The sequence below is a fragment of the Harpia harpyja genome, chromosome 1, assembly GCF_026419915.1.
Source record: "Harpia harpyja isolate bHarHar1 chromosome 1, bHarHar1 primary haplotype, whole genome shotgun sequence".
Lineage (NCBI taxonomy): Eukaryota > Metazoa > Chordata > Aves > Accipitriformes > Accipitridae > Harpia > Harpia harpyja.
In genome coordinates, this window is record NC_068940.1 from 83705798 (window position 1) to 83730855 (window position 25058).

The 25058-nt window shown below is 37.6% G+C and overlaps 1 protein-coding gene across 5 annotated transcripts in view; it reads right to left on the reverse strand.

Annotated features, from left to right (window-relative positions):
* Positions 1-25058, reverse strand: part of CDK14 (cyclin dependent kinase 14) — a 330724-nt gene that overhangs the window by 87347 nt on the left and 218319 nt on the right. For 4 of the 5 annotated variants that reach the window (XM_052802555.1, XM_052802583.1, XM_052802574.1 and 1 more), the window contains 2 exons: positions 18248-18311; positions 5055-5103 (listed from right to left, as the gene is read on the reverse strand). In XM_052802555.1, coding sequence (XP_052658515.1) covers positions 5055-5103; positions 18248-18311 — 113 coding nt within the window. Of the gene's footprint in view, positions 1-4074; positions 4130-5054; positions 5104-18247; positions 18312-25058 lie in introns of those variants that run through there. The other variant, XM_052802593.1, reaches the window with a different exon arrangement.

Genomic DNA, 25058 nt, shown 5'->3' on the forward strand with positions numbered 1-25058 from the left:
GCAAGTGAGGGGACAGCCCCAGCACAACCTCAGCATACTCGAACTGCACACAGTCGTACATGTATAATCCACCTTTTGCACAGGTATAGCTTTCAATTCTTATTGCTCAGTTTTATCCATCAGAAAGGTGTTAGCAATGACAACACTAAAGCTTTTTCTTCCTACTGTACTTGAGAGCTTGAATATTCTTTTGGTGGCACTACAAGACTACATTACAATGAGCAATGCTGGCGAAGGGACAGGAGGAGAAGGGCATAAAAGTGACACTTAGAAGAGAGTTTTGTCTTTAGTCAAAACCCCACTAAGGTAAAGATTTTCTTAAAAATAAAAAACAAACAACAGAACCCCAAACCAAAAACCCTTCCCAAGTCTCAGCTCGAGACAATTCCATCGTCTGTGTTATGCTTGAAATGAAATACAGACTCAAAATACATCGACTCATCTCTGTTCACTCACTTTGCTTTCTTCAGGAAGTTTTCACTGAATAACAGTCCCAAAATAGGCCAGTCCATCCTGGAATGCAACTTTTAAACACCCTGGCCTCAGGAAGGGAGGTCTCAAATACAGAGGCCATCTTGTTAAAGGAAGAAATCCCCAGCAGTGGGACTAGCTGTGAGAATAAAGTGTTATTTATATAATAAATACTGCCACGTTGGGGAATTACGAAGTAGTAGTCCTCTTTATGCAGAGCAGAATTTGTTTTCAACTGCACCTTTTCTTTCCAACCTAATTTCTCACAATGCAACCCATTAGGACAGAAGGATCTGAAAAAGCTTTTTATATCCTACCAAATATACACAAGGATAATTAGTTCTCTTTTGTTATTCTCTGTAAGGGTTTATTATTGTGGAGAAGCTTTTGCAAATTGAAAGAGGTTGCGTTGCATTCTTAAGACAGAGCTGTTCTTGGTTTTTATTGTGCAGAGATAATTGAACAGAAAAGTTCAGGAAAAAAGGTGAAAATATAATTCACTGTGATCTCTATAGGAAGATCAGATTACCACACCTTAACTGTTTTTAGACCAGTATTTTAAAATTACATTCCACAATCTGTTAGGTCATGCAATGTAGGTGAAGCTTCATACTACATAGAAGCAAATGTCAATGCAAGTTTTGTTTCCTAACATTATAAGCATTTCTACAAAATGTATAAATCGCATCTTATCTAGTAAATATTCTCTTTATAATCTTTAGGTAGTTTGACAACGAGTGAAAGAATTCAGTGTTAAAGTCTCCAAAGAACTTAATTCGCAGTAAGTGATATTTACATTATCTCCCTCAAACTCTTCCCAAAAGTAGCCTCTAATATTGACCAATTCTATTTTAAGAATTTTAGGGATCTAACTTCTTACATAATAAGCCTTCTGGGTTTCACTTTGTCATTGCTGTTACATTCCACGCTTTCAGCTAATTTCCAGTTAGACTGGGAATTAAAGAGCCACTGGCTTGTGTCCATCACTGTTCTATTATCTGGCTCTGCCTTTAAAATTCACATCTTGTGGAAGCTGGAATAGTCAGTCAGGTGCAATTATTTTGCCCCCAATCTACCATCTGTGGCTTTTGGGGGGGTTTGGGGTTGGAGTTTTTTGCTTCTGTTCTTTCTGCCTTACGGACGTGAAGCTGGCTCTGTAGATGTTGGAAGAGTGTTACTCTTCCTTCTAATAACCTCTCCTTACATAAACTGAATTATATTGTATGTTTTGAGGTAAGCCTCTTTGAAGACTTCTAAACCTGTATTCTCACTCTTCCATGCCAGGACCTCAAAACATATATACGAACAAGATAAAGAGCCAGATGGTGCCTGAAAGACAGAACAGTAGATGGTGAAAGCTTCATTGGGTTATGAAAATTAAACGTGTTCTCTTCCAATTTGGGAGCACAAAGTTCGATGTCTGTTTTACAGTGCTCTGTTTTACAGTTTCTGTGGCAGTTTCTGTGTGACATATTCCTTAATTTCTTTGTATCTCAATCCCCCCTCTATAAAATGCAGTAACAGGACTTCACCTCAGAGAAGTTTAAGCACACACAGGTAGATCCTTCCAAGATCATAAACACTGTTTTTAAGGTGTATCTTTCAAAGGTACTAAGATGTCAGGAAGTAACTCTGTAACAAAACCAATACATATTTAAAAACAAAAGGCTGTAACGTTTTTCTCCACATCTTAGGTCTCCCATTTATCCCAACTACCCTTAAAACAATTCTATTTCGAATGGGACATTTTTGTGTCATCAACAGTCTTCAACAAATTAAATCAGGAAGTTAAAAAGGAATTTTTATTTTTTTTAAGATTAGAGATTGCTGCTTTTTGAAACATGCTAATAAAGAAAGAAAATTTCTAGAGTGAATCAGTCTGTCCATGTGTTAAGTTTTATAGCTGAATTATAAACCCTTGGGAATATGATGTGTATAACAGAAATGTTTATACATCCTTAATGACAGCTGTGCAAGCAACAGTGCTCTAATACAGCATACAGATAAAGATTTATACTAGAAAAAGAGAAAAACCATTACATTTTGAATGTAAGCGATACATAATTTTGAGGCACTGAATATTTCCTATTATAGTAGAACCGCACATATGAAGCGCTAAACTTTATGTATTATCATTGCTTTCAGTCTTTCAGTCCATTTATGCTGAAAAATTGCAAATCCTTTATGCACGGAGCATTGAAAATGTATAAATATTTTTGAAGAGGTTTCTTAGAAATTAAAAAGCTCTGGTCTTATTTGAGTTAGCCTGTGATGTGATCATAACTTGTGTCAATTATGAAGTCTCAGAGATTGAGGGTTTAAGCAAGCTGGGGTTTGTTCTTTTTTTGTATTTCACAAAAACAGAAATTTCATGCAATGTTATTGAAGGAAATATAAGATAGCAACTTTTAAAATTCAAATCTATTATTATACTTACTCATATATAGGAGACACTGCTGGGTCTAACTGCTGTTAAAATATAGAAAAACACTCAGTCCATGCCTGCAGAATGGATGGGATAGCGTGCCAGTATCTATTCACATTACTTACACATAAATATGCCCCCAAGCAAACACATTCATATCAGTATTACTTTCCTTGTCCCTCTTTCCCAATCCAGATCTAATTGCCTATGTTGTAATATAATTGCTTGTTCCAAGCTTTTGGATTTCATTAAATACTTTCAAAGAAAAATTGAACTTTTAAGCTTATTCATTGTTAAAGGACAGACAATTGTAGTGACTGACTTACTTTTTAAAATGAAAGCTGGGACTTTCAGGGAATTACATTATTCCAAGCAGTAAGACTGAGGTAGAGTCAAACATTGCAAGATGCCTGCAAGGATCACAAGAACTGGCAAAACTGTTTGAGATACTCACAAAAGCCAACTATAAGTGAAGCTAATCTTCCTGTTGCTCCCTCTAGAGTAAAGAGGAGATGGACTCTTCCAAGAAAGCCACCAAATTAGGCTCCCAGTCTGAACTGGACAAACCAGGAACTTTTCTATAGACTGTTGAAAGTCAATTAACTCAGGCAGGTGACACTTAACCTTTGTGAAGGCCTGCGCTGGCTTCAGTGCCAGCTTTATGTGCCTCATTGCAGGAATCAGAAAGTTACTCCTAACCATGGAGGATCCAGTAGTAATGCAGAGCGAGCTACAGGGTCACGAAAGATGCCTGGCACTGCAGAAATACAGGTTCTGACTCAAAGGATAAACATTGGTGGTATCACATCCAACAACTAACACCTCATTTTAACTATGATCCTGTTACATTAAGAGATTTCTCCTCCCTCAGTTAACCAGCTTCAAAAGTTTTTTTTTAAATGAAAAATGCCTGTGTGCTTCAGTCCAAAACACTGAATCAAATCGGTTTGAGAAGGAGCAGATGAAGAATAAATAATAGAATAGCAAAGTGAGTATAAACCTCATCATATCTTGGGCAAGTGACCGTGCTATGAATTTTAGAGCTGCAGACACACTCCATTGCTAATAAATTATGATACTGAAAAAGGATTTGGACATTTACTCTATCGGTAACTTTTTTTCCTTATGGAAGTTCCTTCACCAAAACTTTTCGTATCTTCAACTTCAGTGGTGAACTTGGAGGAGGACATGCTTCAGTCTCCTGCTGATCTATCTCTTGAACTCCCTGGTAAACTACCAACAAGACAGCCAGTTGGTACCAACAATAAAATTTGGAAAGAGTATCAGAGAGAAAACAGCAATGCTGGTGCAGCAAAGGCTTAGCCTTGTTGCAAAAAATTTTGATCAAAAGAGAGTGGAGAAAAAAATCTAACAATTTTTCTGGCAATACAAGTTGTTGACGTAGCTGTTATCCTGCTCATCCAACTCAAACTGTGTATGCTTTCTTCAAAACGTAAAAGGTGTTAATCACTCAATACAGTGCTGCCCAAATATCCTGTCTACAGAGATTCTTCATGTCCTGAGAAATCTTCTAGTAAACTTTACACAGATGATTGGGTAGGCATTCCTGGCTTACTAGGCAACTTTTCTGGATTTTGAGCACAATACCTTTATATCAGTGTCCATCTGATGTAAATGTGACAAAATTCAGGAAACATTAAAAGGTAAAAAAAAAGCTGTGAATTCACATTGACTTTTTTCAGTCACGATAATTAAAATATACAACAGTATGGTCATCAGCTCACAGCAATGACCAGATGGACCTAGCAACAGGGGATCATTATGTGGAAACAACACTCAAAAGTTGATTAGAAACCTATTATTTAAAAGTGTCTTAGTTGTATAGTGGAACAGAGAAAACAAGATGCAACACTGATGGCTCAAAACAATAACACAGCATCTCTCAATGAGTTCAATACACCTGCCAACTGACATCCCCAAGAAGAAAATATACTTTACAGTTTCTCCGTATTTACATGTAATTGGCAATTCAAAAACATTCAAAACTGGCAGAAGCAGGAAGGAATAATATTTCAGTAATTCCACATTTGTACTGTAATTAAAAAGGATAGAGCCACTTTAAGTTAACTATGATAAATTCAGCTTGGCATGAATTCAAGAGTCAAAAGAGTAATTAAAAAAAAAAGACAAGACTTACTTATTCCATGCTTGTCTAAGGTTTTTAGGGCTGTACTGTGTAAACCGTTCTGTAAGAAAAAGAAGAGGCACATTCAATTATTTATGCTAAAACCAAGACTTTTTTTTCAAATATATTTATCTACTGTCAGTTTTCATCATTTTTATGTAACTACTGCAGCTCACATCCCAGGACAAGGAAAGAAAACCAGCATAGGAGCAATTGCCATACAAACACAGAGGAAAAAAAACCCCAAACCCAAAAAAGACCTCAACTTGTTCAAACAAACCAACCAAAACAAACCATCGTGACCTAAAGCTCATTTACTGCAGCATCACCAGAAATGGAAATTTTTACAATTATTTCTAAAGTAGTTTTTGACTGCTAAGGAGAAAAAAGAAGCCTGAAATCTAGTATTTTTTTCTTTCTTCATCACAAATACAATTCTCTGTGACCTCACTGTCATGTTTTTAAGCTTCTCAGGGGGCATAAGAGTAAGCATGGGTCTGTGTGACAACACAGGGATACACAGAACATGATGGCCACATGAGTCCATTTTCTAAAGAACACATATAAATGATGAGCAGAAGTAACAAGTACAGTGACAGCTTATTTACTCAAATGTTAAGTTCTTAGGTTCAGATATAAGTACTTTCCCTCTCATATCCAAGAAGATGCTTGCTCTGCAGTAGGACTCTAGCTGGCAGAGGAACATGCTATGAAAGCTGCTGCAGAAGTGAAAAGCCAGTACTGTTAGCACTTTGAACAGGACCTAAGTGCCTCTCAGGAAGAAAGAAATGCAATCCAGCTGGAGAATATAATAACATTTTCCATGAAGCTTCATCACACTGAAATCCTACTGTGTAGACTGGTACTCGCCCTGGCCAACTACCCCAGTGTGATGGCATTAGTTGCTGTGAAGATGCAAAATACTTGCATAAAACCTCAAAAATTAATTTTGCTTCTCCTCCACCCATGACCATGACATTTAATAGGCACACTGCACAGTTACAACAGTGTTTTATATACATATGTATATATGCACACACATATGCATGCATCTTACTGTGCAAAACAACTGTAAATGTAACTTGGGAGGGGTCGTGCTCAAATTCCTGTATTTGCATACTTTGCTTATGTCAGTTCTAAAGTTGTCATATGTACTTCATACGTAGTCAGTTCTAAAGATGGCAAAACTATGACACGTACAAAATCCTAGCATCAATGTGGATGATTTTCTTTCTTCTTTTTTTGTATTTAACTAAAAAGACATATGCAGAAACATCAACTCTCATAGACTTCACTATCAGAAGTTTTCGGTAAGCAGTAGACTGTAAACTTCACATTTACAAATGTTGTTGCTTTAACCATACTGATGCAATTAAAGCAATGAAATCATTCCCTCTTAGATACGCATGACAAGTTCACTGGAAACTGGAAGCTACATGACTATAACTAGTTTTAGCACCAATATAAATTATAAATATCACTTATGTAATACTGTATCTAAATTTACTCAAATAACTTGCTTAGCAAAAAACGCCAAATGCTAACTACATAGTCACACTGTTAAAGGCTTTCAGATGAACATATGAAACAGAAGTTTGAAAGGGTTTCTCGTGGTTTTTTTGTTCGTTCGTTCGTTTGTTTGTATTACCAACAAAAAGTTTCTGCACTTGGAAAATACTTGACTACTGTAGATGACCATTAAAGTAGCACCTAGCTGGCTTCTCTGTCAGAATGAAGATGTTTAGCTAAGAAAAGAGACAACTCTCAGCAACTCTCAGATGTGTTATCCTTACACAGTTCTCAACAAACTGAAATTATTACGTTGAATTTTTATGAACTATGTTATACATTGTTATATGCCTTAATTTGTTGTTAGGATTAGGATATTGTAAGAAATAAATTATAGGTCATATGGTACATTTTACTAATAGAAAATATATCGCTCTGTAAATATATCTCCCCAAATAAAATATTTTTATTGCTAATTTTGTGCACATTTCTTAACATATTTGAACTCATTTCTCATTGTTGAAAATGGTACCATATTACTTAGTGTGAACTTGAGAAGCATTTAGATTGAATACCACACTACTGACATTATCCTAAATCTCGTAAAGTTGCTCTACAATACTTTCCAATTACTGATAAAGTCAGTTATCCCGGGCACTTAGCAGCTTGGATACTACAAAAAGGAAAAGCACTTTAAACCATTGTGGTAGTTTTTTTCTCTATTTTCTGTTAAGGCTTGATACCGCAATGAGTGCTGAACATAAGGGTTAAAGAGGGGAAAAAAGAAGTTGCTGGGTACTTTCTTACAGAGAGCAGCAAGTGAAGAGATTTCCTTACAATTTTCTGTGTGCATATATTACAACAAAATAACTTATCACACCTGAGGCATCCAGATCAAAACTATAGGAAGTGCCAATTTCTTTTTATCTCTATTATACACTGCATACAATGCATCTACTACAGATGTGCTAATGCCCCAAGGTAGGTCTTTAAATCAAGTGGGCAAAGTAGTCAGGACCATTATTAGATGCAGCCATGGTTCAGTACCAGTAACATGGCACTGGAGTCAGTGCTTATGATTATGTTTTAACATCCAATAGCACAAATAAAAACTCAGTACTGAAGTACATGTTCCATAGTAAGTAGTTCAAGAATTGTATTGGCATTGAGAGTATGACCCAAACTTACAAGGGAGAGGAACATCACAATTCAAATTGTACCTGTTGTTTACTAATTCAGCTTCTGCTCTCCAGAGGAAAAGCCTGAGCTCTAGCAAGGTTAATAGCCAAGCTGCATTGGCCTCAGCAGGACCTGAGCTCACTCTTGAATTTCAGTTTACAAATGTGAATTAAAAACTTATATGCAAGCAGATACTTACCCATAAAAACTGGAAGAAAATAAAGACTTTCTATACTTCATAAGTAAATAGTCCAACCATAACAGTGTCCATTCATTTATGACAAAGGACTGAAAAATAAGATGCAGCTAGACAGTGATGCATAACAAGAAGTCTGAGATACACGTGGGAGTTCAGCTAATAAAGTGCAGATTTGCACATTAATCTATTTTGGTGCAGAAAAGTGCTGGGTGGAAAGAGAACTGAACTGACTTGAAGCATTGTTGAAAAGCTAACCTAGACCCGGGGAAAGACAGATTTTGATTTTATCTGTCATTCTGCAATGTTTTGGTCAGATACCGAGCTGGTTCAAACTGGCACAGCAACACTGACTTCAACAGACCTACATCCACTTAAAACAGTTGAGAAGTATCATATACAACTTATTTTCTTGACTGGACTGTCAGAGGTTTACTTTAATCAAGTTAAGCTATTTTCACTGTGGGAGGAAAACATACAGTCAACCACTTGGCCAAATTGCCTTAAGGCCTTAATGTCCAAAGATGTGTTTCAGTTCTGCAATAAACTGAAAAACTAGTGCTATGCCAGATGAGTTTTTACCAAAAAAATGATACACTGGAACCAGTTATGTAAATGCTGTTATAAAGGACATGCATAAGCAAAATAAACAAACTTCTCAAAGAGATCTTCCTTCTTTACTCAGTCTACTGCTCTACTCTAAACCTCTTTTTAAATAAGTACCTTATCAGGCAGGGAGAGGGAAAACTAGGGGGAAAACATGGATAGGGGGAAACCTTGTCTATAGAGAGGCAAATGTTAGTCCCGAGTCCTTAATTTCAAACTCCATTTACGTGCCGTGTGACTGCAGACCATGCTTCTCCTAACTACTGGTATCAAGTCTTTCCCTTCTACTTCAAGCAGATTAGAGGCTCCTTGCTTTAAATTCTTTATAAGGAAAGAAACCACATATCAATAAAATACAGCTCACATTTTTCTACACAATTTTGTGGTCATGCCTCCAACCAGAGTCTTGTTAACTTTCATGGACAGTATAACTAGATGGGACTACTGTGGTAATTAAGCCCAGACTTGTGTACATGCCAGCTCTTAGTACTTTCCGGAATTAATCCTTCTTTAGAGAATAAAAACCAGAATAACAAAACCAGCTGATTTTGACTTCAGAGTTGCCAGAACAGAGAAGCTACAATCATCTTGTCCTTGCGCTTCTCCACCATGATCCAGTTTTTTAAGTCCTGAACTGTGAAACCACAATATTACATACCTACAAACACCAATCTTGCAGTGACAGCACAGGTAAAGAAAGACGTAACTTAACCTCCCAACTTTTATCTGAGGATCTCCTGCTTGTGTCCAATTAATGACAGAACTGGAATTCAGTCTCACATTTTCATCCCCAAGTTTGCTTCTGAGTTACTTTTCAGAGTGAACAAGACTCACACACCTGTATGAATGCCTCTGTCCTTTATTGCTAGGTGGATTTAATACAACCAAATCTAAAGCCATATGTATCTGACTGTGACCAACTGCATGAAATTACATTTTGTGATAATTTCAAGCATACAGCTTTGGTATTTGTTTTTCAGATGCTCCCATTGATTTGATCATAAAAAATAGTAATATCAGTCAGTAGATCTTGACTGTATGTGAGATCCTGGGAATACTGCAGAATTACCATGAATGCTTCCCCCAAAAGAAATCTTTGCCTGACATACATTACGAAAGGCAGAAGCATAGGCGATCCAAATCTCAGTCCAACCTTGTGGAAGAAACCCAATGTAGGGAAAACTTACTAGCCCTCCCTCAGAACTGAAAGGCAAACAGGCACATGTGAGAATTTCATGCAGACGCTCACGTCATCACGCACCCACCCACCCATCCTCTAGTGCATGCAAGGCACTGTCAAGAATGTGAGACACACCGTCTTGCTGAGGCAGCTGGTCACTCTCATCTATGCTGGATTAAAGAAACCTGAAAAACTGTACATTTACAGATCAAGATTTGATCTCAGATGTATTTTGAATTTTTATGGTTCAAATTGTGAGTATATATACTAGAGTTCAAACCTTTTCAGATTATTATTATTAAATGTACTTACTTTGAATAAAAACACTGGATGATCAACACAGTAAGCTCATGTGAAATTTAAAGTAAGAAGTGTGATTTTGATTTCCTTTATGCAAACACTTAAATATTTGCAAATCTTTTGGGAACAAATTTGGGAAACAAAATTTGATCCTCTGCATTTTTATCTCAAATATACAGTCATCATCCTCACTAGCAACCATGTCTCACTGTTAAAGAGCTGGCTTTTCACATGGGTGCTGTATTTCACTAGTCAAAGGTGATTTCTGCTTATGTCAAACAAAAGAAGGAAGAGATTTTTGGTTTTGTTTAAGTCCTACAGCACCTAAAAGTGTTTACCATTTGCTTCTTAGAAGGCCAAGGTAGCCAAATCTTGATTAAGTGGCATGTTCATAATCAAATGCTGTGTAAAGACATCCCTACATAGGACTGCATAAATAACAGCAAACATACAGTACTCATATTCCTTACTGGAAAGAAGTACCAATTGCAAGATCTTCCTGTAGCATACCATTTACTCTTAAGATTTTAAAAAAGTATAAAAAAGGAGTAGGCTAATACATTACATCCACACCCTCAGAAGCCCAGCCTCAGAGTCAGGATTCACTGTTCTGCTGGGCATTATGTGCGACCCACTTAGAGATGCTGGGTGGTGCAGTTACACAAATGTTCTTCCAGCAGTAAATGGGTTTGAGTTGCTCTTTGCTTCAGACCTTGCAGTACAGCTTACTCAATGCCTCGTGTGCCAAGGAAGTTTTTAGGACTGTACCCCACAAACAGTAGCATCAACGAAGCTATTGGAATAACAACTGCAAAATGGAAGCAGAAGTGAGCAACCACAGGGAAGAGAAGGAGGAAATTTCTTGAGCTGGTTGATTTGACAAACCCAATGCATCAAAAAAATTATGTTCTTAAAACAGCTGCTCCCAAATTGTACTCAGCTTGAAGACTTAGGGGGGAAAAAACAGCCTGTGCCAGAAAGCTCATCCATTACACCCAATTGTATTAAGCGGTCTTAGAAACAACAGTATTTCTATTTCTTACAGAGATAGACAGTATTTCTGTTTATTTCCTTTAGACAACCGCTCTACAGCAACACTGTTACACATGCATACTCACTTGTGTGCCCACATACATACCTACATGCTCTCCACTGCAAACATAATTATCTGCCTGATAAACATGCTCCATCTGACAGCCCTGCATCAAGGGCAGGTTCAAACAGAAGCAAATTTCAGCAGAACTCACTAGTGAGCTTATTAGCAGACCACTGAAGGAACTACTGGTCTGCTGTGAGAATTGAAAAAATAAGGACTTGCATTTTAAGTAACATAAAACAAGGTGAGGGTTTTTTCTCTTTTATCAGTCAGAAAAACACATGAACTATTATACCTTTGCCACGTTTGCCTTGAAAGGACCTAGAATAGGCAAGAAAAGCTACCTAAGGAATTAGAAGCAGACTACATTTTGGTTTTTTAGCTCCTTTTTAGCACTATTGATAATCAGCTTCTAGTCTAAACCAAAGAACTTAAAATGCAGTTTGACTTCAAGGCATTTTTTATGTTGTTAATCAAAACATGCCAGCTAATATGCATTCCTTGATTAATGTTCTTCTCTATTTAAAACCAAATGTGATTAGCTTAAATGCAAATATTTAAACATCACCATAATTAATATTTTGAAAAGTCTAATGCATGATTTCTTTAAATAGGTTTTCTTTACTTTTAAATTATAAGTCTAAAGTGACTAACACTGTATTGTGATTTGTAAGACTCACCTGCTATTTTTGTTAAAGATTCAATCCTAAAAATATTTAAATTGTTAGCTAAAGATATAAAGGCAAGCATCCATGCTGACAAGCAAATTTTCAAGCACTATTTGCAGCACTAATGTGCAATTAGAGTTTTTACTGAAGTTCAATCACAACTGGAGTTTTATCATAATCATGAGTTAAACTTTGCTTTTTTGTATGCCAAATGTCTTGAGAAAAATTACTTCAACTCCCCACCCTCCATCCCCATCCCCTCTCCTCTCCTCCCCTCCCTTCCCTTCCAAAAGCACCTGCTTTAGCAGAGCACAGGTTATGTAAAGAGGAAGGCTAGATGCTGTTTTCTAAACTCCCTACTGAGCATGAGTAGAAAATGTAATTTTAACAGCCAGCATTGTCTAAAGCACTGAACTTTTATATTAAATGGTTCCACCTTTTAGCAGTGCTCACCCTGGCTCCCTCACACATATCAGTTACTTTAACTTTGCAGTTTCATGCAATTTTATTTAAGAATGGTGAAAACACTGACAACTCCACTTCCCTTTGCCTGTGGATACCAGAGACTTGAGGAAGCACTAAATATTACAATTTTGCCAAAACTAAAGAAAAGGGGGAGAAATTTGAAATTAATTCTCTTTTACAGATCCCTCTCTCTTCTTTCTTCAAGTACTCAAATTCTTGAAGGCTACATCTAGACCAGTAATTTAAATGTGCTTGGGACTGTTGTCTGGCTGAGACACCATCACTGTCCTGTGTCCGACCTACTGCAGCACCCTTCCACCTCTGTCCTCCAATACAGGAGGTGGGAACTTCCTCCTTCTTCCAGGGAACAGTCCCTAGCCCACACTAACTCCCAAACCATGCCCAGGAATTAATTATTTGGAAGTGCTAGTTGTCATGAGCTAAAGGCATGCCAGAGGCTGCTCTAACAGTTTAACAGCAGAGACTCCCATATTGCCTGGGAACATTCGCTGGCATCAGTGTAGATGTAAACAAACAAGATACTGATTCAGTGTGTAATGAATTGTTGACAGACTTTGATGAAACTCTATAGGAAAAACAGTTAAGAAAGTTTGAAAAGCCGTATGTCCTCATATACAGTATTTCCACGGGTTTGTCCCAACAGAGTTTAGTTTCTCAGCCCAGCCTTACTCTAAATAACAACTTAATCCTTTGAAAAAACTTGGCTATCAATCAGCTGTTAAGATGCAGGTAGTCAGATCATATTTCTAAACCAAATCTATATTTATTGATCACCTGGGAAGCAAAGCAGAATTCCTGAGTCAGAACACCAGCTCTGTAGTGGTTTTGTTAGTCATAGACTCGGGATTTTTTCATAAATCCGTGAAGTATCTGTCAATCTCTGGCAGACTCCATGTTATGCAGTATTTCCTATGAATGCTGTTTTCTCTCTCTAGTTTCATTTTGTCTTCCACTTTCTCCTTAAGGAGAGTCGCTTTCTCTTAACACTTTTCATCCTGACTTCAGGGATCCTCTTTTAAAAATCAGTGCTCAGTAGATGTTTCCATTGTCTCATAAAGGCACCTTTTCAGGTGTATTACTTTATATTATATCTGATCATCTGTTGAACATAGTGAGGTTCAGGCTCCCACACCATCATCCCAAGATTAAATATTTAACTTTCTTTCTCCTAGAAACAGTATTGTAAGGAAACTGATACACAGTGAACATTACAAAGCATTCTCACATTTTCTCCACCTTCCTAATAAGTTACTTCTCCTTGACCATTACCATCTCTTCATGGCCACCATCACTTCATTCATCTTCCATTGTGACCATATCTTACCTTCTCCCACTTTGCTCACTGACAGTACCTTCTGATAAATCTCTATTTAACTTCCCAGGATGAAGGTTATGCAGCATCAGTCCCAAACGCTAATTCAGAATGTAGGAAAAGTGAAAATTTGACTTAAGTGTAGATGTTGATCCAAAGGCTTATCTTGCTCAATTATTTGGGCAGGACTCTGAATCCAGGAGTAATGGCTGGAGAAGAAAAGAAGATGAGACTCTAGACTAAGAAAAATGGGAGATTTAATGACAATGGAGAGAATAATAAACAAAAATCAGGAAGACTCAGACACAAGTCTGGTAAGGAAGAACCTTGTTTTGCAATACTGCTTCCTCTCCACTCATGCAGATGAGACATAGCAGATGCCTACTTTAATTTCATTCTTGGAGATACTGGTTCAGTGACACAACCGGTTGTTGGATCTGGTTTAGTGTAGCAAATCTACATATTTCTTAAAATGTTGTAACAAAAGTGAAAACATGTTCGCCAAGTCACGTGTCAGAGAGTCATGTTCATAATTTACAGTGTCTCTGTCCAATAACTTGCAACACTGGGCTTCTAAGCTGGATGAAACCTCAAGATTTTATTGAAACAGCAACTTTTTCACACTTTTTCATAATTTACTCAAACTGCCTTCTTATTTGAGGGCAGATAAATTACTTTCACAGTGATCCAGAATGGCTGGGTTTCTTTGGTGATATATGAGTACAGGAAAACCCACTCAAGATTACAGCAGTTGTAACGGCTTCAAACTGAATCACAGAGGTAACCTGAAGTTACTGAAATACTTCTGAGGTATTTCAGGATTTTCAAATGCATTATTTAGATTATCCTTAAGTAATGTACTAAGCAGGACATGTGTGCATGTCTGTCTGTGTGCACAGGTGCAAACAAACTGAGAGGACCGAGGATGAGGCACAGAGAAAGCTCAAAGACCAGGCCAACTTTTAGCTTTAAGTATCTCCCACATTACATAGAGTATTTGTAAGATAGAAAGTAATCAAAGATCTCAAAGCCAGCAGATAAAATACAAGTTGTTTCCTGACTCTTTAAATGGCAAAACAAATCAAGGCCATTCTATTTTCACAATTACAGGCTGTTAAAATCACTGAGGTTAGGGGTTTAGATGATGTAGAGCCACCCACAGCTAGCCTTAGGAACACATTTCTTATTCAGCCTCAGAAATGTTCCTGCATATTAAGATGTCAGAGATCATCGTTGTTTATGCACTGGCTGCTTTCCATAATAATCAGACCCTTGGCCACTCCAACAGAGAAGAGACTAATGCCACGTTTTTCAGACATGTTTCTCCTAGTAAACTGTGATTAGCTCTCTGCAGAACAGGACTGTGCCGTACCAAATCACAGCATTCAAATTAGTTATTTAAGTCTGTACGCAAACAAGAAATACAATGAAATTTTGTTTCTATTCTCAATAGTCTTCCGAACTCCACAGGCATTTAATGTGCCCAGCATTTTTTAAACTATAGTAACTATTTATCACTGATAACTTTCTCTTCAAATCCTATTGTTTTATGCTTACACAACTCAGTTTATAGCATCAAAGCCTTGCCTGAGTGGATGTTGATATCCTTATCACCAGTGCTCTCTGCACTTCTCAATTTATCACACTTACTGTTTACAGCTATCAGTCTTAAAACTCACAAAGACACACAAAGCGCAGGAGTTACTTAACCCCATATAATCTCTATCTAAATGCAGTAATTTCACAAATCTTAAAGGATAATGGAATTGGTTCAGATTTGGCAAGACATTTCAGGTTCCCTCCTGTATTCTTCTGCTAAGGAAAGGAAAAGATTAAGTCATCTTAAATGTATTATTAAAGCATTAACCTCCATTTTTGCTCTCAAGAAGTCAGTCGGGAAAGAAGAGTCTTTCAGTCCCATACACTTCTCTAGGGTGTGACAATAATTTCAGACCAACAAGGAGGGGAGCATGACTGGCTGAGTATCTGTGGAAGGGGACAATGCAGCCTTGCTATAGCCAGAAAACTTTTGTGCACAGAAGGGCATGAAGGAAAGCATTTTTTTAAGAAGCAACAGAGAACCTGGTATCCATGACCAAACAGCTCCAGTGACCCTAACAGCATGAGCAAATAGTGTAATTCCAGCCCAGCCCATAGGTCAGAGCACTTTGTGCAGAGCATGCTTTAGATGATGGTACCCCAGTACGATTCGAGAGGTGATGTGTTTTGCTGCCCTAACCATTCCACACCTCACCAGCATAAAGTCCAATTACTCAGTTTTGGGGTATGTAAGCCAAGTTTTGGCTGTCCGGTTAGATTATGCTTTCTATTGCTGTAATTTCTAAAATCAGCAAATAAGGAACTGTAAGAAAAAAAAAAAAATCCTTTTCCCAAGGCCATGAAGGATATAGGGTGGTACAAAGGGAGTGCAGAACCTAGTATATGTACAGAAGAGGGCTTTTTCCTTTAGAGTGCTCTCAGACCTCCACACTTTATGGGAATTAAGGAGCTTAGCACTTTGCATTAACAGGCCCTAGAATGAGTAAATAATTGCCAGTGAGAACAGTAATTATTCTGACTTGCAAATCTACATACTTCACAGACGTGGAAAGGATCCAAGAGAACAAAGACCACACTATGCAGAAATGGTGAAAATACCGAGTGACCATCTTCTGTCTTGGAGGCATTCTTCCTCCTGTCCCCATTCTGCATTTGTATAAATACTATGTACTCATAGCTCACAAAATCCATAGTGTGGGACAGAGAAAATAAAAGCAAGTCTAGCACAACGCCTGTATAAAAATTAGATTTCATGAAGTGCCTACTGTGGATTTATTTCCTGATGTTCTGTGGTAATAAACCCACATCCCTTAACACACTTGGAAGCCAAACAGGAAAATGAAACCAGGAAATTTCTTGGCTGCCATCTACTGTTCAAAACTTTCCTATATCACACAGAACAATAAAAACAAGAACAAACCCAAAGAGCACTCACTGACATCTCCAGGTTTTCTCCTCCTCTTTACTATTCTTGGATAAAAACTATGTCTTTGGACTGCTGTTAAAAACCACCACATTTCTGTAAGGATTCTCTGTATATGCTCACCTTTTAATCAGTAAAGAATGAGAAACACAAAGAATGAGAATGAGAAACACAAAAGGTTGTAAACTTAATGACACACTGATTTAGGGAAGAACACTACTATTTTTAGTATTTCAGTGAAAAACTGTACTTGTTAAAGAAGTTCTAATTCACTACAGAGCACTAAAGAGCGATTTCATTATATAGCAACAAGACAGCACTAGGATAGAGACTGAAAAGCAATGTGCAAGAAAGCTGTCTGTTTTCCCTTTTCTTGAGGCTTTGTGTTACCATCAGGGTAAGCCCTACAATATATTTCTCTCTCTCTCTTATTTTGAGAGCTGCCTAGATCTCTTTGTTCTTTTCAACTCCTCTGCCCCATGTCCTGCCTCTTTGCTGCCCCAAAGAAGCCACTATAATCCTGCAGATCTGAAAAATAAGACAGGCTAGAATGAAAAGGGAATCTTCTTTATGTCCGACCGGTAAGATGACTTGGAAATTAGGTTTAAATGACATAGGATGCCAGGTTGTCACAGTTTATGACAAAAGCTGAAGGGACTATCATCTGCAGTAAAGGAGAACCGGGAGTTTACTGAGAGACCTTAGGCCTGCAAGGACAAAAACATCTGAAATTGGATTCCTGGGTCAATTCTGTCACTCACATCCAGACGTTAGTCATATGGTTATAAACTGAAGGCTCATCCTAGTAAAATATACTGGGAGCCAATTAAGTGCTTCATCTGAAAGCATCTAGTAACCTTCTCTTTACCATCTAGTCCAAACCCACTCAGAGCAGGTCCAACAACTTCGGGCTTCTCAGGCCCTGTCCGGTCAGGTTTTGAACAGGATGGAGATGTCAAACCTCTCTGGACAACCAGTTCCAGTACTTCAGCCACCCCCACCAGCCAACATGTCTCCTACCCATTCACCTGCTTGGCATCTTTAAAAAACAGTATTTCTAAGATCCCCACTCGGAAATTCACAAGACTGTATGTATTACATATATATGCATACATACATATACAGCATAATGAAGCTGACCATGTACTTCCAGTCTCTAGGGAACAAACCGCTCCCTCTCACACAAAGGTATCAGATGGTGAAACAGGTTTTCAAGAATGGTTGTAGAATATGACAGCTTTAAGTACAATGCACCCTGAAAAATTGCACCGTTGTAGAAAGTTACTAACAGATGATCTAGTAGTAACTTCAGCTTTCACAAAGTCTTTTCTCTACTCTTTAGTTTCCTTTAGTATTCCTCAAAGTTCAGGGTGGTCTGCGGAAAAGTAATACTGATTGGGAATCAGCCTACCAGCAATCTGAAAGGTACGATACCCAGTGGCAGAGGAATACAAGCAGGTTAGGGCTCATACTATAATAAACAGGAGAAAATGCAAAAGAAAAGCAAAGAAATTAAACAAAAGAAAAAAAACCCACCCTGAGCACAATAAAAAGTAAGCAGCAAGAAAAAGTGCATTATGGTTTGTGCACTGCATACCAGGTCATTTTGAAGCTTGTGGGCAGGGATGTAATCATCTGTGTCCTGTATTTCCAGGAAAAGAATTTGGATGAACTTGGTACTTCAACCTACCTGGTTTGAAATGGGGTAAAGAGTGGACTCCAGGCCACGTATCTTCATTTGGTGTTCCAAGTACCTGTACACAAAAAGAGAAAAAAAAAAAAAAAAAGAAAAAAACCACACATTGCTTTAATGGAAAAAGACTTAACAAGTCATAGCATTACATAAAGCCACTCCTCATTGTAAGCTCAATGTACCTTCTACATCAATCTAAACTTTAAATAGGCTTAATTATTGGGGGAAGAGGGGGAGGAAGAGGGTACAAAAAGTTAAATGATTACCACGGTTTCAAAGTACCAGTGGAGTCAGTAAAGCACATAATGGTGCTGTGCTCCTGTCATGTTGCCTGTTTAACCAATACATGTTAAAGCTACTTGCCATTGACAAGTGTCAAGCTACCTGCATATCTTAGAGCACTGGTGTTACAGAGGCTAGATGTTTTAGCTCAGAAATAGTTTCAATCCCTGTAAACTTAAATAAGATGAACAGATATACCTAATACATGCTAGGATAGAAGATTTGTACAGATGGTGAAGCAGATCACCAAGAGCATGGCATGAACAAGAATGCACTGTGAATAGTTGTCATTTTAAGTGGATGTAGTATACATAAAAATAGTAAATTTTTAGGAAATACAGACTTTACCAACTCATGCATTATGCTTTGTTTCTATTCACTTCAACTGTCCTGATTCTTGTAGTGTAAGTCAGACCAACTTTCAGCAGCAAAGTATTTAACACTTTTCATGTGCTTCTTATATCCTCTGCTCACATGAAAAGTTCACCCCCTTTGTCTTTGGCACAAATAATAAGTAAATTGAGAACTGCTATAATTAGTTCTCCCAAACCTGGTTTTGCTTTATAAGACGTAACTGTCAACTCTTGCTTTAAATAGAGCCAAGAGGAACACCTAAATTAGCAGCTCTGGAAATGCATTTCTGAATGACTTATGGAATTTGATATTTCCCTACTGGGATCTTTCTTGTTACAAATTTACACCCAATTTTTAACACAAATGAAAATGCTAGGGACTGTTTTCAATAATTGCTAGAAGCTCAGGCCCTGCAATAAAAAGGCTGATATGCTAAAGTGAAAGCATTTCACACTAGTCTGGTGCTTGTTGTGCATTGTCACAAATGTCCAAAACCCCCTGCCAGCCCTGCCCCTGCCTGCACTGCAAATCTTCTGAATAAATATTTGGACCTGCGTATCTTAAGTCACTGTGATATTCTGTGGTCACTTACATCAGCATGAAACAAGCACAAAGTCAGTGTGAAAATCTTTGGTCCAAGTATGTGAAGGTTTGTGACACTTCAGGGCAAGCTACAAGACATCTACTCCTAACCATTGGGAGACAAAGAGATTTTTTTTTTTTTAATTGTGTCTGCTGCAATATACATATGCATTAAGAGCATTAAAGGAAGGACCACTCTAGAATATTTGTTGCACTTCTTGAGCTATGTAAACATTCGTTCATGTCAATAAATGCAAGCTTAAAAAAATTCTTAGAAGCAAGACTGGGAAGCTAAAACACAAAAAATTTCCCTTCAACTCTTCCAGAAATTTATTTCATAAAATTTAGAAATGGGCTTAAAAACTTGAGGCAAAAGTAAGCGACCTCTTAAATAGATACAATTCTTACCTACAAGGTGTGCTGTATGACCTTAGCGCCTCAAATTTGTCAAGCAATTTACAATACTAATGTGTTTCTAATCTAAGAATATTAATGCAAAGATCATTTTTTTCCGCTATCAAATACAATAAGCCAATAGTCCCATTTAGATGTATTATGACCAGTAGGAGGTGAAAGCAGAGCACCAAGGTGTCAGAGAAACAAAGATGACAGTATCAGTGCAATTAGACAGTACACGTTCATGTGGTTATTTGGATATGCAAATTAACTTATTTTATTTGTAAATATTGTTTGTAGGACATTGCTCTCAGTCCTTGTGAAATATGTCTTAATTGGCATTTGAGTAAGATAAACCTGGCCCTGCAACCCTGATTCATCACAACACCTGTATTCATTTCATTATTGCTGTTAGGGAGAGCACAATTCTCCCATTAAACACAGAAGAAGTTAGGAGACACAGTTGACAGTTTGTTATTTGCAAATAACTTTCACTTAGCTTCTGCGTTAATCAAGCTCCTGGTGCCAAGCACGTTCCGGACCAGGAGAGGGAGCCCGTGGATTAAAAACAGAGATTCTTGCATCCTCAGTTTAAGAAATATGGTCCTCAACTTTGCAACCCCTCTTAGCAAATCAAAGGAATATTCTCTCACGAAACGTTGTAAGAAAATTAGCCACATCCTTCTAAATGTGTGTTCTTAATCGTCTCTTATTTTAGATGAGAGATAGGCAGCTAAGGTACTGTACAGATGAATATTAAAACCAGCTAACAAAATCTGAAACTTCCAGTGCAAGGTAGAATATTCATCAGACCAATTTAATGTAGAACTTCGAGCTAAGAAATGTATTATTCTGATTGTCAAAGTAACACCAGGTCCAGTAACAGAGGACTTGATGGGAGATCACTTTTGTAATGAATCTTATATGACTCACAATTTTTGGTTTCACTAGTTTTCCAATCAATTTCTTTAATAATATTCCAGCACATCTGCTGCTACAATGTTTAAGAGCCAGCTACAAACAAGTTCTGTGCATTGGAGTACTCAAACCACCTACAATATTTATATCTTCTGTCAAGGGTAGCAGTCAGGCTAAAAACAACTAGGGTTTTCTATCATCTAAATGCCTACCATTTTTAAGGTAGGAGCACTTCATAGTTCAGACAAGGATCCAGACACTGTATTTTAATGCATTGTACAAACACCATAAAGATCATCCTTCTTCCACACAATTTTTAACATACACAGTACAGAAATTCACATTATGTGACTATCAACAAACAAGGAACAGTGAAACAACTGTGGTTTTGGACAAGATGAAACAGTCACTGCCCACAGGTATGTCAAAATAAAGAGATTTGTAAGCATCACCTTGCAAGTGATGCTTCTAAGCAGCAATCAATCCCGTTCTGATGAGGTGGGATTAGGCAACCCAAAGCAATGAGTTTTGACAGCTGCTATAAACAAAGCAAAGTGGAGTTCACATGTAACACCACAGTGGAGAAGGATCTGCCTTGTTCTGGGGCTTACAAAAGACAATTAAGGGACTAACATGGAAAAGGAAAGCGGAGGAGGAAGGGAGAACCCAGCAGTCTTCTGGTTTTACTCCAAAACACTGTCCCTTAGCAGTTAAGACCAATTATCCAGACCAAACCACTGGCAACATCTTAGCATCTAACCAATTATATGAGGGAGCTGGCTGTAGCAAACCACTGGTTACCTACCAGTGCTGGAGAGCAAGTCTAACCTTACAGCAGCCAGTGGAGGTGGAAGATACAGGAGACACAGCAGCCTGGGACAACAACTGAACACGAGGGGCTGTTATTTTACAGTTAACCTCCTAGCCCCGACTATCCTTTCATGGTCCACCACTTCTCATCCCAAGCATACCACCAGGAGTTCTGTCTCTTCTACATTTTAACATTTTTTCTTCCAATTTCGTGTTCCAAAACCACAAAAATAACCACCACTGTCATGGAAATCAAGCTCCAACTTAATATAGGAAATAAGTTTTTATTTACCATTAAGAATTATTTGAAAAAAAAAAACAAAACTAATTTGTTTGCTTTGTCTACTGATAATTTGCTTCTCAGTGAGGTAAACATTGAACTAGCATGATTTGATATCCTATTTTTTAAATGGAATTATTATCACAAGAATAATCTACAATTCTCAGATTTGGAATGGATTTAATGTTTTCCAGGGACCAGGATGGTTATGGTTCCTGTAAAGAAAACTCCAAAACCTACTGGGGTTTTGCTGTTCCACACTACATACAACACTCTGGGCTCTTTCATTCCCTAACAAACAAGATAAAATGACCTTCTCACTTGAAACTTGCTGTTCAAAATTAGGATCAGATTCTAATCTTATTTGTAGGGTGAGAAATCTATTTATACGAAAATAACAGAATTACAATACATCAGGGTACTGAGGGCCAAACACCCTTACTGCCAGTTGACATTGTTACAGCTTGGCAGAAAGTTATGAAAACAGAATCTGCTGTTCAAATCTCCATATACAAGCATGATGTAGAAAGATTTCCCAGGAAACACAACACAAATACACTAAGGTCTATTGCATTGCCCTAATTTTTTAATATAAGAAAAAAGTTGTTTGCTTTTTGCATCTGATTTTACAAAGACTCATCGTTCCCTTAATTAACCTGCTCTTTGGTGTGCAAGGTAATCATTATTTTACAGTGAGCATTATGCCACCCTACCAACACAATTAGTCATGTTGTCCTGTATTATGCTTCGAATGTAAAAACATTCCCTATTACTGCCATGTAATAAGGTCATTCTGGGTAACAATTTGTCCGGAGAAGTCATCTGAATCTCTTGTGAGATAAGCAGCAGTGCAAATCTTTCCCACCAGCTCTTTCCCAAGTGCTGGCATAATTAATAAAGAACAAGCATCTCCATTTGCACTACAACTTTTGAATATACAAAGCTGTATATTACTGAAATAATGCTTTAACCCTTGTTAGATCTGATGATCCTCAAGAAAGGCGATGGTTTGGACTTCAACAAGACAAAGAACAAGCAGCCTGTGGTATTATTCAGGGTTTTGTAGCAACACAGCAGAATGAAAAACAAGATCAGCATGCAAATGAGCTGCCTTTCCTTAGACAACATTTATGGAAATCAGGCTAAGCAATTTGCTGAATTTTCCAGTTTTTTCACATTAGGTCCACTTGATGAACAAACAAAGTTCAGTCGAAAAAATGTCAGGAGAGTGAATTTTTTTTTTCCCCCTTTAATAAAAAGAGGGTTTTATTGAAAAATGCCCTAGAATTTTAACTAGGAAAATTTACAAGCTGGATGTAAAAATGTTTTCTTATTTTATCTTTCCTTTTAAGTATCATCAAGATTTCTGTTCCAGTCTTCCTGTTTGCTGGGTAAAACATACTGCATTTAGTGAGTCCTTGGCTGTGATGTACTGTGGGAGACTACAGCTGTCTGAGCAACCAAACTTAATAAAAAGAGGAAGAGGATAGGTATTGCAGAGCCGTTTCCAATTCAGCAATCTCTTTCTGTTGAGTGAGATTTGGAGGTTTCAGATGTTCTGTTTTTCAACAAAAATCTGCTATATTTTTCTAAAACACACATATCTAATGAAGCTTTCAACTTAGTCAAAACCCTAGGAGTTCTTTTCCTTCTCATTAGAGGAAAGTAAGTTACTGCTTTAGATTTGGCTCTTGAGAAGCAGTGCAATTTCCAGGGTTTCAACTACGGCAACTCCATCACTCCCAGAGCCACCTCTGAACATGGAATTTCCCATCTGGTCTGGAAGAGGAGAGGCTTATGTAATCTTTCTCTCTTGCAGTCTGTCCTGGTGCTAAGCCATTTGTCCAGATGATCCACCTACTGCTGCATTCCCCTCCCGAGGAGTCACTGTTAGGTAGATCTTAACCACGTCTTCCACAATCAGGGAAAGTGGTGTATTACCACCTGATAATGTCAGTGAGCACAAAGTACATGTGGTCGTGAAGACCAAAGGAGGAACTTTGTCCTTCAGCTTAGCATTTGGTCTTAGTATGATGGGTTAAAAAAAAATTCAGCAACTATTTGTGTGTTATGCATGCCGATTCAGAGCCTGCTAACTGACAACTGCAGTGAGGCTTCCTTCGACTCTCTGCTGGGCACGATGGATGACAGCTGAGTGTCAAGTTTAATATCCAAAAGATAGAGACAGAAATGGAATTGCCTCAATAGCGGTCGTTTCTTCACATCAGGACCTTAGCAGTTCAGCTTCCGTAAGGGACAATAAATCTATCAGTTTGTGTAATGCACTTACGCATTTGTTAGATTGGGGCCGAACACATTTTAACTTTTGGAAGGTTGTGAATGTTCCAGGGTTCCCAGCTGCAATGAAAAAGTCACCTCATATTTCGCTACAGAAACAATGTCTATCAGCTAAGATGGCAACAATGTATTTATTTGGATTCATGAAAAATAAAGACCATATACCTATTCACTGTCCTTGAGATTTTAAATATTGAAGCTTTACTTCATTAAATGAATGGCGAAAATTACATATAGTTCCTAAACCAGGAAACCACATAAATTCAAAGTTAAAAAACTGGAGTGAGGCTGTGTGATCAAGGCAGTTTCCTCCCATGTGGAAAACACTGAAGGCCTTGTTCAGAGCTTGAAAACTGTATTTCAGTAAAAATTATTTTTCTTACATAGGAAACTCTTTCTGTTTTTTTTTCAGTCAACTGTCATCAAAACATCCCTTCGTTATTCCCACACAGGTAAGAAAGAAAATACCAGCGAAATAGAGATGCAACATATTAAGCATACAGAAAATGTAATGTAACTTCTGTGATTCCTCTTAAGTGTTAAACAAGAGCCCATAAATCTTTATAGACAAAACCAGACTTTCAAATTCTTATATTTAATTTTATGTATAAAACAGGTTGCATTTTTTGCTTCCTTATGTCCCTGTAAATGCCATCAAAGTAATAAAAACTTGCAGTGATGATACATGGTAAAAGGAAAAAGAAATTCAACAACCACCATTTTATATACACAATGGTAATGTGCAGCAGAATATGTTTAATGTGATCTGCATTCATTCAGGACATTAAATCAGAATTCAGGATTTAAGAGAAAACAAGGCTGGTTAGAAAACAAGCTGACTGGAGTATTTCTTTTGAAAGTTAATTTGTGAATGATCTAATCATTGTC